The sequence below is a fragment of the Ptychodera flava genome, chromosome 10, assembly GCF_041260155.1.
Source record: "Ptychodera flava strain L36383 chromosome 10, AS_Pfla_20210202, whole genome shotgun sequence".
NCBI lineage: Eukaryota > Metazoa > Hemichordata > Enteropneusta > Ptychoderidae > Ptychodera > Ptychodera flava.
In genome coordinates, this window is record NC_091937.1 from 31,200,935 (window position 1) to 31,219,153 (window position 18,219).

Here is an 18,219-nt window from a genome sequence, read left to right on the forward strand (position 1 = left end):
GGTCGTATCAGGAAGAGGGACTTTTCTGTAGAGTTAAAGTTACGTCAACGGATGATTCACGCTAATGAGAGATGTTTTGTGATAGAGAGGTACCATTGAGATAGGAAAAATGACAAATTCAGATCAAGAGATATGATGAGTAAGATAGAGCTATGTAGAGATTAAGAGATAATTATATTATATAATAATAATATTATGTGGAACTGCGAATTGTTTCACAAATGCATGCATGAAGGTCGTGTAACGAGCCAGAAAGACAAACAGGGACAAGCAAGCTTAGATGAGACTAACAAAGAAGGAGAGGCAACAAGACACCATGGAGTAAAAAGAGAGTTGGTATATTGTTCAACCATTGGTGGTCAGATTTTGTGTAATTCTAGCATTTCTGTTGGAAGTATGAAGGCTGTTAAGAATAAGAAGTGCGCCAACGTGCCCGTTGATTGTCTTTTTTGCACCGTGTCAAGAGGTCCTAGTCAGAAACCATGCATTATGACAGGAAATTGCATACATCATTATGTTGCTGAATCCCACTTGATTGTTTGCAATGCTTTCCGCTGAGGACAAAATAAATGCACGCATTGAATAGGGCAAAAACAAATCATGCTTCACAGCCGAAGTAGAGATCTTTTCACCCGTTAAATATGAATTACAGCAACCATGTGCTCTGCTTGTAAAACCTTTGACGATGTCAGTTAACACCTACTGGCCGACAAGAGAGCAAGAAACTCGGAGCTGAAAATACTATTGCTTCATCACCTCGCCATTGAAGGTTGTTAGAATTATAGTAATTCCAATAAAACTGCACAACACAAAGTTTAACATATCGTCCCTCAGTTGAAATGAATGCCTAGAACGCCATATTTCACATGAGGTTATTGCTGTCGAATACTTTGTACTGAAATGGTAATAATTTATAACTTACCATATCAGCTATTTGATTCAGCGCCATGTCAAAGGTCACCCAGATTGGGCGGGAGAAATTCTTGACCGGACGAACTTTCTTGTTGTAGTTCCTGAAAAGGTCGTTGAATAGCTTCTGCTCACTACCCAATGCAGAGACTGTTGGTGAAGAGGGTGTAAGAATTATTAGTAAGAGCCGTGTGGTAGTAAAAAGTGATAAGTTCGCCCTACTTCCAAAGTGGTTAAAGGTGGACGAATACTTGTTTTGCAAATACTGACCATAATCATATAAGTTGTACAAGATAGGTGCAGTTTATTTCTTCTGGATTCGACTCGGGTATATTTTATACAAATGTCTTGTATTAGTATTTGAGGCATATCTCTTCGTAAACCTTTTTTTCGGTAAGGACGTTGACTCGTCCGCTATATAGCTTCATGACAAGTGTAAGATGTATCTTGTCTTGTCTTGAAACAGGGCTATGTCTGAAGTTTTTTTTGCGTTTTCTTTGATAGTGTTTGAAGAGTCTGTCAGACATTTCTGAAGTGAATCGATATAACTTTGATGCAGATTACAGCTGTCTTGTCACGAGGATCAGTGATTGTGAAGCCACGTTTGTTTTCAGAATGATAAAAGCGCCATCAATCTCTATTATGTTTCTCTTAATTTCATTTTGGGAGGTTTCAAAGCACAGACGCTTAAGTCGCGGGCACTACTTCAGTTTTGTAAAAGGTCATTGATCCGAATGAAACATTAATCGAAATATTGCAATACGTCAATTAAGCTAAAGCGAGCATGATATGTGCACGAAGATATTGCGCAACTTGTGGTCTCTGGTCTAAAGGTATGCAAACCGTAGCAGTGAAGATGCAGGGTCAGTGAGAAACGAAGGTAGGTGCAAAATATATAATAGCACAGCAAGGAAAGGTTAGTGACTATCACTTAAGGTAGAACGCACCTCGGGGACAGAAATTCAGGCCTTCAAATTTTATCAATTTTCTTCTGACCTACCACTTGTGGGGGCTCATTTTGAAGCTCTTGGCGTAAGAAAAGTTTTCACCGTCTTAGTTTTTCGAAAATCGAAAATTTTATTTTTTCTGATAGAGTTAACACAGGGATGGCGGCCATTTTGGATTTCAAATATCGAAAAATCACAAGTTATTTGTCTCTCTAGTACCAAAGTTTGCACGGTGACCCCTGATTTTTATTCTTGCTTTGGTAAAAGAATGGTTGAAAGTTTCACTGAGGAAAGTTTGAGCAAAAGTTTAAGTCTTTCACTTTCGAGATGCATACTACCTTAATGATTGATTCAAATATTTTGTGGTACAAAAACATTTCTACCGAGATGTCCTATTGTAAATTTATCTTCAGAGTCTATGTGTGCAAGAGGTTCATTATAATAATGGACGATACATTTAGATCCTTTGGACGTACAAGTAATCACGATTATATTTTTTATCTGCAGTAAAATCAAATTGCACAGCTGACATTATCAGGGGAAACTTAAAGTAAGGTTCGAAAACAAGTTCTCAATATAAAATCTGGATTATTCTGACGCATATGAATTTGCCAACTACAGTTAAGTCTCAATGTCTATTCATGTTTGAAGAAATTAATGCAGATCCACGGCCTATATTCCTTATTACAGCCACACTTCACTGAAACCATGGCTTTGAAGTGTGACTCACCTATGTATAAAATGAATGCCGAAACACGAGCAAGTACATGTAAAATGCAAATATGGATCTCCCATGCAGATGGCCTCGATGAATACGGCTTACCGATAATCGAAAGTCTTGCATGACGCACTTGACACAGATAAAGGTATATCGTTACCTAATCAATGCAATCAAGTTTCTGCTGTGTATACCTTTGAGGACTATCTCCTTGCTGATTGACAGCTTCTATTACGCTTCTTCCAAAGTATAGTCTACCACTTCGAGGCTGTGCCATTGAGTTCAAGGATTTGTGTGCACACAGTGAAGATATTTTGTGTTTCACTTATTACAGGGATTTTATTCTTGTGTTGTGTTTTGTTTTTGTATCGTTTTTCGAGCTTTCAGGAGTACGCTCGTCGAAAACATTATTTAGCAAACTAGATCCTCTAGCTCCTGACCCTGCAAAGTATGGTGTAGCATTAACAAACGTTGCAGGTGTTGTATCATTTGAAGGCAGTTATTTTGGTCGAGGAAAGGCGTTGTTTCAGGCCGGCAAAGTCTTTGTAGTGTGTATATTCTCCGTGCTATCGCAGTGTAAGCGTCAACAAACGCCTTGGTTCAACTAAATCTCGCCCGCGAACCATTCCCACTGATTTTGTGCCTTCAAAGACGATTAAAACACTGATTATAAAAAGTCGCCATCATTGAACATTCTAAACCCCTAATGAAAATTAATATTGTCAAGCATGGGCATGAGTGGACGCAAAATGTACCTAAATATCACTTCGTCGCTACGAAAATTCCCTCAGTTTTTCCTGTATCAACGGAAGCCGAGCACAATCTCGATTAAATTACTCCAAATTAATTTAGAGGCATACCACTGAATGTTTTTTGGAAATATTCACCCTGTTGTAAATATGGCTACGAGACTGGTAAATGTCGACAAAATTAACACAGCAGATGATAAATTTGACATCGCATAAATTGATACTACACACATTTTGATAACGTGTTCTTAATGAATGAGGAAAAAGTTTTTTGGTTTGTGTGTAGCTTGCAGGGTCTCTGACCCCAGGATAAGATACTGCACAGATGGTGTGTACGTTTCCATTTTTACGAGAATCTGCGCTGTTAATGGAACACAGTGGAAACAGTTAACTAGCACTTATGCGGTGATCTGTCACCTGTAATGCATTACCAAAGTGAGTTAATAGAGCCCTATCATGATAAAAACAATCTCGCCAGCAATCAGTGGTGACGAAACAAGGGTATCTCCACCGCTGCCTGCATGACAAAAAGGGCTCTCTCTGTTTCGGAAAGTGTGGTCGAGCGTTTTATCTACCATTCTGGTAAAAGAATCCATTTGTTCGACTTCCTGTCATACAAATGATTTTAGCTAAAATTGAAACTGAAACGGGTCTTTTATCCGTTAAAAGGAAACATTGATAAGACTGTAGATCGGTGGAGGGCGGTGGTAAGTGGATGGCAGAGACTCTTGTAATCTAGTTATTTCGTACGTTATTGAATTATGTGGAAGTCAGTCAGCAGAATGAAACCAGTGAGATGGAACCAATTCTGATGGTCTGCCATCCTCCCCGATCTGACAGAACCAAGCCATAGACAGGCCAAGGAACATGAATCACAGCGTCAACGTTTTGCACTACTTTGCGAGTATATCTATCATTTTGATACAGATTGCCGACCAGGACATCTTTTTGCATCCCTTTATAAGCGAAATATTTGACAATTTTGTCGATTTTGTTGCTCTCACATCATCAAAGGAATTATAACTGACGTCTTACCAATGTCTTTGTGCCAGGAATTCGCCCATATGAGGCCAACATCCAATCCTACAAACTGCAAACAGAGAAGTTGCAAGGAAAGCGACATTCGCTCCTTAAAAACTCATAAATTTATTTTCTGACCTTCAGCTGCACCGTAATTTACGTGTGGCTCCATGTTTATGTGACTAAATGTGATTATCCCCCGACGATGACATCCGGGCTATTAAAAGCTGCACGATTCTGAACAGGTGAACCGACAGAAACAAATGCCAAAGTGCACATGTAGACAACGCGTATACAACATATTAACGAGATAATTTCCAGGCGTGCCTGCCATTCAAGTCTTTCAATGGCGTGAAATATTGCCTTGTATTTCAATGTTTCTATAACACCATACAACTCAAGCAGCACAAATGTATATCCACGCTACAAATCTTACTGCTTTGTGCGAGTTGATTTTACTACGACCAAGACCACACGCATCTGTTCTACTATAAGTTTTCTCAAAAGGAACTTGACAACAGCGTAACAACGATATGCATGTTACAGAATGATGTGGGATGGATATAACATCCACAAAGCTCTTATTGATTGAATTGTAAATATCCAAGCATATACACTTTTAAAAACTTTGAAGTGAAAGGGAAATTCGTAGAATAAATACATATACACATATATGTGTATATACATATATATACATGTATACATATAATATATATATATATTATATATATATATATATATATATATATATATATATATATATATATATATATATATTATATATGTATATATAAGGTTTTCGATCGGATGCGAGCTCACAGCGTACGGCACCCACATTCTCAGTCACCTAGGGAAGAATCACAGTGAAAACCGCTCGACCAAATCCCCACCCTTAAAAAAAGATTGGTTCAATAAGTAATAATAATAAGTTGTTACAATTTTTCTGACTGCGACCCCTCCACACGCTGTGGTGTTCATGAAGCGCACGCACTCACATACTCGCTATCACACATCGCACACAAAGTTTATAAGAGCAATGAATTCATCGCTTTACTGGGAGAAAACTCTACTTATTTCAACGAATGAAATCTCGTGAAACGCTCTGTCAAATTTGTGTTTTCCTCTGTCATTCACTATTTCGTCAGAATATAAACACTGCAAGGTTGCCTGCACAGCTCGATGCTTTCTTGTTAGCCTTGCTTGAGTCAAAGGTTTATCTAGCTCATCGATAGGTTCATCCGTAAACATCAAATTTCGCTTTATACTCGATGACATTTGGGCTTCATCATTATATTCTCTCTCCTGACCCTTCAGATATCATCAAAGCACTATTTCATGTACAGACACAAACATTTACGACGCCCCGGCGCCTTTTCAAATTTCTCCGCCGAAACATGTAAACATTTATCGTTTGTACACGATCCACGACGCTCAAGGCTGGGGATGTGTTTACACGACTCCAGAGTCCGTTCAATGTACGAATTTTAATTACAGTGTATACAGTGGTAACGTGACCGGGTTTTAATATGGTCGTCCCTCCCGCTGCGTTAATGAATGCGGCTTTTAATAATGAAATTTTCTGTGATTGAAGTCGTCACGTGTGTCGCTGACATTTTTAATGAAAGGGCATCTACATGCGTGCACTGATTTTAATGACGTCATATTCTGTCTTGTCAATCCTGTCTCGACACAAGAAACGGCTCTTTTTTAATCTCATCTGCTGGATTTTCAAAAGAATCAAACAGTTTCTTTTCTGAAGCAGAAATGAACTCCTAACAATTGGCAAAGGCGGCCTTCATTATGAAAGAAATGTTTCAGTATCCTGTTAATTAGTGTGTGGCATCACATCGACGAGGGAAGACAGGGCCTTGAACTTGTAACAATAAAAGAAGAACAACAAAAATGCCAAGCGCAACTATGCATTGTCTCACTATAAGCAGACATGCACATTCAGAAGAGGAATGAAAGATAGACATGTCTCTGAGGTAGGATGTGCCTAGTGCTAGTACTAATCGACAGTATTTCGGACATTTCTATGTCTCATTTCTACATAAAAAATCGAAAATTTAACTTTCCCACATAGTTTACTGTTTTAAATTAAAATACATGTGTAGGTAAAAAATGGGTTATCAGTTTCTTTAGAACCTACATTTGCAGGTTCACTTCTGATTTCTATTTTTAGGTTTGACTTAGAATATTAAAGCTTAAAGTTTCCTTTAAGTCAGTGTGAGCAAAAAGTTTAAACTTTTCAGTTTTGATGTGCACACTATCTTAAAGAAACGTCCACCCAACGAAAAGATAATGGAAATCATATCATCGGGTCCGGCTTGCCCGTCCCATCCTCTCTCGATCGATCTCGAACAGTTTCTCCGGAATGCATCACCAGTCTCTTTTGAGAATGTGTTTACTTTGAAGCTTTTTATTCAGATTTCAAATGAATCTGTCACTAGGGATGCTGGCGAAATGCTTCCCACCAGCTCTTTTGAAGTAGCACACACCATATAGCATATCTGCAGAGGGTTCATAGTAACTAGAACAAAACCGACAGAAGAGTGTATTTTGTATTGCCCCCACTTACCATAATCTAATTTTTGTTCATTATTGCACCGCTTTTAAAATCTTAGTGCACTTAACTACATCTTTAAAATCTCAGAATAGGTATGAAAGCCTCCATTTACACTTTTAGGAGAGTCAATAGCCGGGGTTAGATCGTATGTATGGTGAGTCACATCCAGAAATGTCCTCGTTCAGACCAGCTCTTTATTCGGTGAGCCCCAAGAGATATCAAATGGAAGAAATTCTTTGGAATTAACATAGCCTGTGTAATAGTTACTCTGAAATGCTTTTGGTTAAGAGACTGACGGGTATTTTCAGGTTGAATACGCCTCGAGGACAGATATTCGGACTGTCAAACTTTTACGCTATTGTATTTTCATTACAAATACCCGTTGTATGACGGAGGTAAAGGTTGTGTCGGAGTACAGTTGAACATCTTTAGAGATGTTTTGCCAAACCGCGCAAACATTTTGTATTCAAAAATAGAACGCAACAATAGTAAGCAGCAGTAAAGATGCCATTCTATACAAGAAGAATATATATTTATGTGTTTGGAACTCACTGGAGACAGAGTTACTGAGGTCACTCGTAGACTTCTAGTAGATTTATCAAGTTGATATTTTTAAACGAACTCGGGGACGCACTCAGTCCTTTGGCGCCTCTCGGGAGTAGAAAAATCTGCATCGCATGCAACAAAAAATGGAAAGCAATCAAGATAGACAATACCCTTGACGTTGACTAGTCCTATACTGGCAATCTCAGACAGTGCAATATTCTTCGTTAGGTATGGTTGCCTTTAATCTCAGTGCAATATTTTAAGCCGTTTGTTAGGCAAGCGTTTTTAGAACACACCACAAGGTAATTATTTAGAGAAAAAATGACTTTTTCATCCATGCAAACATGACCCCACTCCTCCCGTAATGTCTTTTCCATTTATGAACTAATCCCAGACTGCTTTCAGTACTCATCACTCGACGTTCATTATTCATATATAGAAGGCCTACACAGGATTTACAACCTGCAACACCGAATGGACTGTTTTTCTTTTCAATGTTTAGTTTGATATTTTTCGCTTTGTCAGCAAAAACTCCGGACCAACACGCATGAAGCAGCTTGTAGTAAAATGTCAGAAACAGAATTTACTTCAAAAGCGGCAACTACGATATGGTATTCTCTTTACTGTATCTTTGCCAATTACAATGCAGGGATTTTTAACGCTGCACATATTTTTGAGGTTAAAGGTTAAAGGTTAATTACATTTTACCAAAAAATGATATAAGTAAACTTTTGATTGCATTAACATTAGTTTAAACAATGAACTACTGGTCTCGTCGAACTTTGTATCAGGAGCTTATGATGTAACGTAAAAATTCAATACGTTTTACGGGATACACGTCCAAACATATCCTTTTACTGCCACAGAAAAGATAAGTCCATGTATCTCAGTATCTAAGACTTATTCTCACGTTAAGAATGTCAACTGCTACCGATAAAAATCCCATGTATCTGAATGCATGAGTAGGTTGTAAACTCGATCGACATATGAGAAATGAGAACATTTAATCATCACAACAAGAACGTTAGAATCATCTGTATTGGAGGTGTCGTCATTTCAAGGTTCTGCCGGGTTACGACAGACTGCGGAAAGATTGTGAATATTATTACTCGCCCTCTCAAATAATACGTGATTTTCAATAGTGATCAATCGGAGGTGTGACTGCAGCTTTCCATCATTGCTCCAATTTTCTGTGTCATAAATACTTTATTACGAGACTTGTAGTATAAGGCGAGCATTTACAAGGATATGAATATGACGTTAGCAATTATTTGACAGTGACGGAGTGAAATCTGTGTGTAGGTTACGCGTAAAGAGTATTTGACAAATCTTCGCCTCTTTTATTATGCTTGATGCCTTATAGGATTCTCCATAAAAATAAGGAGAAAATATTCCCCAGTTGCTTCCTGTTAAATTGTCTATCGACATCGCGGAATCCTCGTACGATTTCTCTCTTTTTATAAAGACCAGTCGTGGATGAATTAACCTGAGAAAGGTTGGTTTAGACTATACCGCCTTTAGCACTGTAATAGGAATGCTATGGAAAAGACAGAGCAAGTGCCCTGATTTTCAGTACCATTAAACTCATGTCTGTCATAACATTGGACACACAAGGGATAGCTGTCGCTTATTGTTATTGGAACATAGAGATCTCGTCGTCAATCAAGATGTCAAAAGTGGGTATTAAATCCACATTACAAAGAATTCCCCAACGTTAGCATTGTTGGAACGGCGATAAATTACGAATAATGGATCGACAAACAACACGGACAGTATTCCGATGTTTTAGAAATTAACATCGTTTGCGTATTTTTCGTGACGATATGAAATGTTACAAAATGAATTCTCGCGTAGTCTTCAAGCTTTGTCAGTTGACCTCAATCAAAACAAGCCTTGGGGCATTTGCTATATAATTAGTACCTTTTGTAAGATGTAGGCCGTCGAAATGTCAAAACATTTGATTATAATTTTGATGTGCTTTGCGATTGGTATCGGATAAAATAAAGCCAGGACTGTATAGTCATGGATATGGTGAATCAACAGTCGTCTGTCAAATATACAGAAGTAATGCTTCAATGCTGATTTTGTACGGGTTGTATGTTATCACGTCTATTGGCCTCAGAGGTCGTAATGCGTATCAAATATGGTGCTCAGACGAAATATCGTGTTTTTTTTCATTCTGGATTTTCTTCAAAACACATTAAAACTATCGCAAAAATCATCCTTACTTTTGAATAATATTCATATCATTATTAATTCAGTTATTCTTTGCCATCACGTATTTGCAGAAATCTGAATAAACTGATGACGCACAAGAGAAATCTCTTTGGTTTTCAAATAATAGAACATTTGTGGGTTTCGCATTCACATCTTTAGCTTCATTCTCTCCATTCAGACAAATTCTTTTAGTCATTGTTGCCCTTCGACGAATGTTTTACTAAAATCTGCATTTGCCTGCACGATTCAAATTCAGTTACCTTCGACAGGTTTTAAATATTGCCATGGATGTTTCCGCGAGCACGTGATATTTTCATAAGGGTTGCCGAGTTTGAGGTCGATCTCTCAGCTGTGATACGTTCACTCAATAACACCGAGACGAGATTTTCCTTCGTTAGTCAATGTCACTCACAAGCATTAGCATTATTTGTGACATTGTGCTCTGCAAAACGCAGATACAGAATTTTTGTACATCTCACACGATGGTGAATTCGAAAATCTGGTAAGCAATAGTACATATGAATTAAATATGTAAAGCTATTTGGAAAGCACAGCGTTTTCAGTATTTAAGTTATACCGATGATTACCCAGGCGTTAGATGCAAACAATGGTGCACACTAATTTTAACCCAGTATAACCTTTATAATTAAATGCGAGTGTATACCTCTGTAAGATACAGCTGCTATACAGCGCATATATAATATATATATATATATATATATATAATATATATATATATATATATATATATATATATATAGCAGCTGTATCTTTCAGATATATATATATATATATATATAAATATATATATCTGAAAGATACAGCTGATATATATATATATATATATATATATATATATATATATATATATATATATATATATATATATATATACTGTATTCAGAATCAAAAGTAGTTATAAACCTCTCGTAACTCTGTCATACGAGTGTTACAATTCAGAAGATATTTTATCAAAGCGCTCATAGACAAATATTCCATCTACTGTGGATATGTCTGATTAAAGAATTCCGGTATGCCCTCCATTCTTTTCACGTTGCAACACAAGCTCTACAGAATACATTTGCTCATACCATCTATAAACTTTAGATCGTCATTTAGGAGACGCACATCTTCCGTGAATGGCATGTAACTTTCAGACACGAGCTACATCAATGTGAATTGTCGTAAGCATAAATATATAGTTGTCTGTATGTAGATACCAGTTCACCAAGAATAGAACAGGACCAGTATCCGAATGGATTTCGATAATATGTGTTACTGATTTCTTCAATGAGCTGATCTTAGGGAATTGTAGTGATGGTCGTGAAAAACAATGATCTTGTTTATTTTTTTCATTGAAATACCGTAATAAGTGAGAAACCCGACACATCTGCTTGTTTCATCTTTAAATAAAAACCAATCATACCATACAATGTTTTTCAGTAAACCCTGTTATCGTTTACGATTTGCTAAAGTTGAAAGTTTCGATGCACCGGCGTTTGTATGACTGGTGACATCTAACTTTTCAATCACTGGCATGGAGTCTAAGAAGAGTTTTACATTTTAACATTACTAATGATATACATGTATGTCTTAGTACACGAAGCGTGTTAGTATGAAGTCTTCGACTGCTGATTTGAATAAATGAGCAGTATGGAATAACAATAAGAACAGTAGCAAAAACCGCCTTGCTAAACTTTTATACCAAGACGTGAAAGAGTCAGATCGTCTATCTCATTCAACATATAATAAGGTAGACAAAAGATACTACTACAAATTCCCTTGTTACAAAATCATATTTATCAACGAATCATTTTGATTATTCAACCAAAGCAAAAAAATATAAAAAACAACACGAAAAATACCACCTCGCTTTACAGCATTGTCGTTAAAAATACACTGCCTTGCAATCTGTATGCAAGAACAGCTTAGCATTTGTGTTCATATTTTATGTTACTGTTCACAATAAACGGAACTTGTATTCTTTACGAGTTGTGTACAAGGGACAAGACAACTGTTTACACTGGGCTTGTAAATGAGAGTGGGTATTGCGTGAATGATATCTTTCGGTCTCTTGTCAGTGCCACTTTGATGGTAACTGGTACGTGCCAGCGTATACAAATACGTAACTCAATTTTCATCCTACACGGTGAACACTGCAAAACAGAACAATAGTCACCCGGATGTCGTTTAAAAGCCAGCCGTAAAGACGTCACAGCCATTTTAACGTTTAGACACGCATTTCCCGCGGGTACCGTGAATGGCACGAACTTTCCTATGCGGCAGATGCGTTGCGAATGCGCATTTGAACAGTAAATGAACCGTGTGGATCTGAAAGACTGAAACAGTTGGAAGGTCTGTTTCTAGGGGTCTATATATGTCTGCTCCAAAAGAATGCTAAACTTGCATTGAAGCTCGCATATTTTGCCGAATAACCTGTAGTACCATATACCCATGCCCATATTGCTACATCCTAGTGACGTTCGCCGTAAAATATCAGCCGTGATATTTCACGGTAAACGTCGAGATATGCACGATGAACGTCATCAGTTTTAGAGCTTTCCCGAACTACATTAGCAGTTTGTTGGTAAACAACGTAAACAACAAAATGGCTGCCGCTCCCCGCCTGCGAAGCGATGTCGCCGACGTAAAAACTTGAAGGGCTTCGAGGAACACTAGTATTTCTGGTTGCAAAATACGGGAATATCACGTTGAGTCTTGAAATTTTTTCCCATGGTATTATTTTGGTCAAGTTCTAGCAAACATTCTGCCGTTCGCACGGCGCCGGCACTGTGCACGGTCTCCACCGAACAGGTAGTGAGCGCGTGGCGTGACAGCGATGTCGCGCGCGCGACAACTGTTGACATGGCAACTCGAAGGGTAAACTAACAAAATGGCGTCCTCTCCGGGCGAGCTCCGTGCCGTACGACGATCGAAATCAGGATAGATTTAAAAGCTGAGCAGTTTTTGATCGGGTACAGATGTAATAGCATATTGCACCTTTAAATATTCCTGCTGTATGACGATTTTTGTATCCCGGTGTCTTTCTTCTTGGTTTCATTGAGATATGGACGACTTGCAGCGATGTCGCGCGTGATTGTTGACATCTTCGTCGAATACTTTATGAATGAAGCCTGTTCACATAAACATTCTGATATTTATGCGCAAGGCGTAATAAAGTAAAGCCTCAAAATTAAAGGTTTTTCGTTCTATTAGTAAAAATTCCCTCAAATTATGGGCATGGGTATATGATAAATCGGTTATTACCCAATATCGCCTGTTCCTTGTGTCGTATCAGCATTCGTGTCATTTGTGCTGCGTCAGACACTCGACTTCGTCTCGTGTCTGACGCAGCACAAATGACACTCATGCTGATACGACACAGGAACAGGCGATATTCGGTAATAACCTCTAGTACCATTGCGCCTACCCTGCTGATTTCCCGACACACAAGTCGCGAGACTTTACACTATTTGATGCATGAGTATTTGCCACATATGCTTTCGAGCTCAGCTCTGGCAATGTCTGTATAGGGCTCGTCGGATGGGATCGCGCCGCGTAGCCATACCCAAGCGTCGCGACTACGGGCAAAGCAATTAGGTCAAGCGCATGAATTTCCTTAGCTTACCCAGGGATCAAAGCAATGGCAGTTATCTATGACGTCACAACACCTGGTGACTTTCCTCACTGCTGCGCCAAAGTTATCAACGCCGTAAACTTTCCCGTCGTACACTCATGCACTATGTCATCCCTAAAGCTTCAGCATATAGTAAGAGACATATAATTCCGAATTCTTTAAATGATATCACGCATATAGCAGGCGATCGGTGCAAAAAAGTCGTGAGAAAGAAATAAATACGCAGCTCATCGTCTTAAGGTCAAATAAAGTCATGTCGTCACTCCATTTGATCAGTCGGTAATCTGTACTATAGTCAGTCCAGCTACTTTAACGATTTTGTTTGACACTTTTCAGTAATATTTCAATCTATTAATACATTTGATTGTCTCTGTCTAGACAAGCAAGTTTTAATAACAAAAAATTGACACCAAGTCTCGCGCTTCTCAGCTCTTTCTCTGGATGTACCGCGCATTTTAAGTTTGTGACATGTATAACCATATCCGGACATGAATTGATGTTGTGAACAGTTACAATCAGTCGATACAGCCTATGTCACTGTATGTGTTGACAAACAAAATACTTTGCGCTTCAAAAAGTTTGAGAAGATTGCAAACAAATCTTGATAGGGATAAAGAAACAGGGCTAAATACTTAGTATAGGATCTCTCTCGAGGGCTACCATTATTAAGTCAAAAACAACAGACAAACCAAACAGGTAACAAGTAGAAGAAGAAGACTTAATATTATTATTTCTATAACATATTGTTATTATCATAAGTATCACATATGACAATTAAATACACAATACACGTTAACAATAACCATTTTTTATTCTTTGTCTCCTTGTATATCACTAAAAGTTTCTGAGGTGATTTGAATAACGCATGATTCATTTTGATATATATTATGTTGCCCTTTTAAGAGTCTAGAGCAGAAACCGGTACTCAACTTCTCTGTCTGGCATGATTTTATATAATTGCACTTTGAGATTTACGTGTGACTTACTGTCACGTCACGCTACAGAATACGTGATTTTTATGTAAACCTCCAATCCTAAATGTGCTTCGCTTAATAAAATGTGACCTATCATAACTTCTAGGGAAAGAGATCACAGATGTAATTTTTAGAGGAGCCGCACATGCTATTCATTGGACAAAATTGTGTGATACACCGATTGATTCCTTATTTCCCGTCATATGACCCTCGTATAACAAGGGCAATCACGAATATTATGAAAGTTTGCTGATCTCTCTCTCTCTCTCTCTCTCTCTCTCTCTCTCTCTCTTCTCTCTCTCTCTCTCTCTCTCTCTCTCTCTCTCTCTCTCTCTCTCTCTCTCTCTCTCTCTCTCTCTCACAAGTTCTCGTCGCTTTACCAAACGTTTTTTACGTTGCACACCATATGCATTCCCTCAGTCACAGAGGCCAAATTTTCGTATCTACACGTAATAATGCCTGGCACTGTCATTCACAACTCTTTAACAAGAGTTTTATATGTTGCGATTAGTAAGTGTACTATTTCGTCATGTTCAGAACAACTTCAATTGATAACAATAAGTCAATTACTTCATATTAGCTATATCTGTGCACTTACTCTAATTTTTCGCAAAGCTATATTATCAGGTTTGTTCTCATTTTTCTGTGGCCTTAACCAAAACATTGGGAGAAGCCACTATACTGTTTGCTCACGCATTGCATTTCACTGCCCATCGTGTATTGCTGTACTTATACAGCTTTTGGAAGAAAGTTGCACAGATTTTCATGATTCAGCGCGGCAAATAAAATTTTGCCAAACCGTCTGCTACAAATTGAACATTTTAGACTCCCGAAGCCGATTCCGAAATATTGTGCCATACAGTTGGTTTACAACAGTTACACGGTTACACTATCGAAGCCCGATAGTTGTAATCATTATGGTATGAGCACCTCTAGAAAGAACCCTGCCAGACGTAAAAACACGCGAAGTATTAATAATCATAAAATATTAAAAGAAAAGCGATATCAAACCGATAAGTGATAATGTATTTGCTTGCACCTTACCTGCAGTGAACGATACGATATGTAATGACAAAAACACGGAGATCCATGTGGTTGGTCTGAACAGAGCAAACCATGTCCTTTCTGCAAAGCTTTGGCGAAGGACGGCCTGGTGTCGAAACCTGCACCGTCGATACATTGCTCATTTGAGAAAGTAGTCAGCTAGGGCGTGATTTTGTTAACACCGTGGGATGCTTCTGTCAAGACAGGCGGGGTGTCGAAACCACTTTTTCTTGCACACGGCGGCGACTGATTCAGGCGACCAGCAAAGAGTTGTACAGACTCCTCATTATCGTCGACAACAATGCCAGTTCAACTTTACCACGTGCTCTGAAAATTGGCGGCGCACATCCGGGCAACCGTACGCCTTCCCTGCAGCGAGAGTCTGCCTCGATCTGCGCAACTTGCTCGGCCATTCATGCCAGTCAGGAATATCGGGAGTCTATCGTGTCTGTTCCTTCAAACGAATCTATTAATGCTCCACGACTAGTTTTCCAATGTTGGCGTGGATTGACTATAATTCTATTATCCCGATCACGCCTCACCGCTGTTGCACCATTGTACCACAGACTCAGAGAATCACAGATTGCTGATAACCGGCCGGGTAATGGATGCAGACTCACTAACAAGATGAATTGAGCTTTCTATGGACGGGGAGGAACCAAACAGGAAATAGAGACGTGTCTCCTTTGTGATGTCACAGACTATGACGGATATAAAAATCAATATGATGGATTGTTATTGCTTGATTTTCTAAAAGAGAGGACACAAACTATTATTTTCTGTAAGATTTTTCAATATCCACCAGTCGTTAGAATGTGCAGCACTCGTGTGTATGCCATGAATAACGAATAGGACACACGACAGGCGACGTTATCACATTCAGTTGGTCGTAGTCGCGTTGACGGAACTCAACCTGCACTGGTGCAAGACAGAAGCGGACTTAGACTGGCGACAGGTGCTTCTTAAATTATCTAGTTCATGGATGCAATACATCCGGCCTCTAGATTCCGTTGATTTCTGACGCAAGCGCGTACTCAGTAACCTCGCTGAACCGCCAACCTTGCAAAATGAGCACACGATTATCGTGTTTCAATAATTCATGCAGGTTTGTGATACATAACACACGCTCAACATCCTTGGCGATGCAAAGCTGACAATAGATTGTAACTCTGGAACACTTCCTTGCACATATCACCTGATGTGCATCCATTCATATGAAGTTCAACGTCATCCCTATAACACCACCCAACGTTCCAAATATCTCTCTGTAGATTTCTGGCAGGAGTCGTAACACAGAGTCTAAGATACCTGCATGATCTCATTCGCAATATGAAAAACGAAATACTGTGTGTTGCCCTCAATCTCCAGTGGACGTATGGCAAACGTATTCAGCACAAGTGTCGCACACTTATACTTTGCACAGCGTGAACAGCACTCGGAAGTATGGAACACAGGGAATCCCAACGAATCTCAATGCAATACCATCAAGTCTATCAGAAGGTTAATATTCCACTTGCTTCTCAATGGATCCTCAATCGCTAGTAGATGGGCTTAACTGAAGTGTTCAATCGACAATGCGGACCAAGTCGATCGCGTTGACAAACGGCGTTACCTGCGTGGGATTCCTCTTGTCTGCATGCTCGAAGAGTGAATATAAACATCGCCGTTTATAAATAAATAATGTATACAGTGTCACGATAAATACGAAGGGCTTATGAATCATGATCTTAACTTTGAGTTCAAAGCAGGTCACCTATGTTGCAGAGCGAATTCAAATTCAGAAGTTATATAAAAAAATTTTAAACATCAAGCGGGCGGTTCAATGGAAGGAAATTGAACCATAAGAAAACTATCAGTTAAACGATGAAAGCCAACACTTAAGATAAAGAAAACCGCGGAAAATCGCCATATCTCACAGTTGTTAAAAGGTCATTTCGTGTCAAGGTCATGATGTTGCTCCACATAAAGCAACAACATTCGCAGCAATTAACGACAGCTCGGTCGTTTTTTGAGAAAGTTACCATGCAAACTTCAAATAATGGCCTACCCATGACAGACAAATGAAGCACCGTGTCAGAACAAAGCGAAGTTGTGACAGCCAATCAAATTTCTGCATGCGATGTCGTGTGATGGTCAATGGATAGACGTATGTTTCCGTATGACACTCCCGATTTTGTGCATTACAAACGGCAATCGAAAGCGATGGAAAATTGAAAACAGCCACAACGTCGAAACAATTACAGACTTCCGGAAAGCAAACAAACATACATTTTAATCATGCATTCATCAGATCACACACGCACACACACATACATACATATTTATCATAATTAATTCTTTATCAGTGTCCACACATCAGCAGTTGGAAAGACGCAACAACCTCACAGCTTCGCAGAAGGCAAGGTTTCGTGATGTGACTTCGGAATCTTGCATCCAGACGATAGGGATAAGACTTGCTGATTACCAGTAGCCATACTCACGCCTTGTGCAACTAGACTTCTCTTGGTTGACCGAGAAGGCCAGGTGAAAGGAAAATTTTGATCAGTTCTCCGGAGGGTTGCATCACTGGAATATTTATGTTGGCCGCATCGTCGAAACTCGAGTGTTAGTTTTGGCAAACGCCATGAGGCGAACGTGCGCCTGCTGAAAGCAGCCGTTGTCGCCCTGGGATTTCTGGCGAGCTATAAATATTTTACTTCACGTGACGCTCGGTTGATTTGATAACGAATTTTACATGGTACTTGCTTATAAAAATACCCTCAAAGGTATTCTATCGGCCGATGTAAAATAAGGCCCGTAGCCCCACAAGAATCATAAAACGCCGACACAGAACAAACTTTCAAGAGCCAACAAACGTTGAAGGTCATTGTTTCCCCCTTTTGTTCAGAGAAA

General features: G+C 39.0%; 1 protein-coding gene across 1 annotated transcript in view; it reads right to left on the bottom strand.

Annotated features, from left to right (window-relative positions):
• Window positions 1–16,959, bottom strand: part of LOC139142503 (neuronal acetylcholine receptor subunit alpha-10-like) — a 32,614-nt gene extending 15,655 nt beyond the window's left edge. Inside the window, exons 1-2 of the mRNA XM_070712456.1 lie at window positions 15,328–16,959; window positions 923–1,059 (exon numbers count right to left, since the gene is read on the bottom strand). Coding sequence (XP_070568557.1) covers window positions 923–1,059; window positions 15,328–15,463 — 273 coding nt within the window. The 5' untranslated portion in view covers window positions 15,464–16,959. The remainder of the gene's footprint in view (window positions 1–922; window positions 1,060–15,327) is intronic.
• Window positions 16,960–18,219: the final 1,260 nt, after the last annotated feature.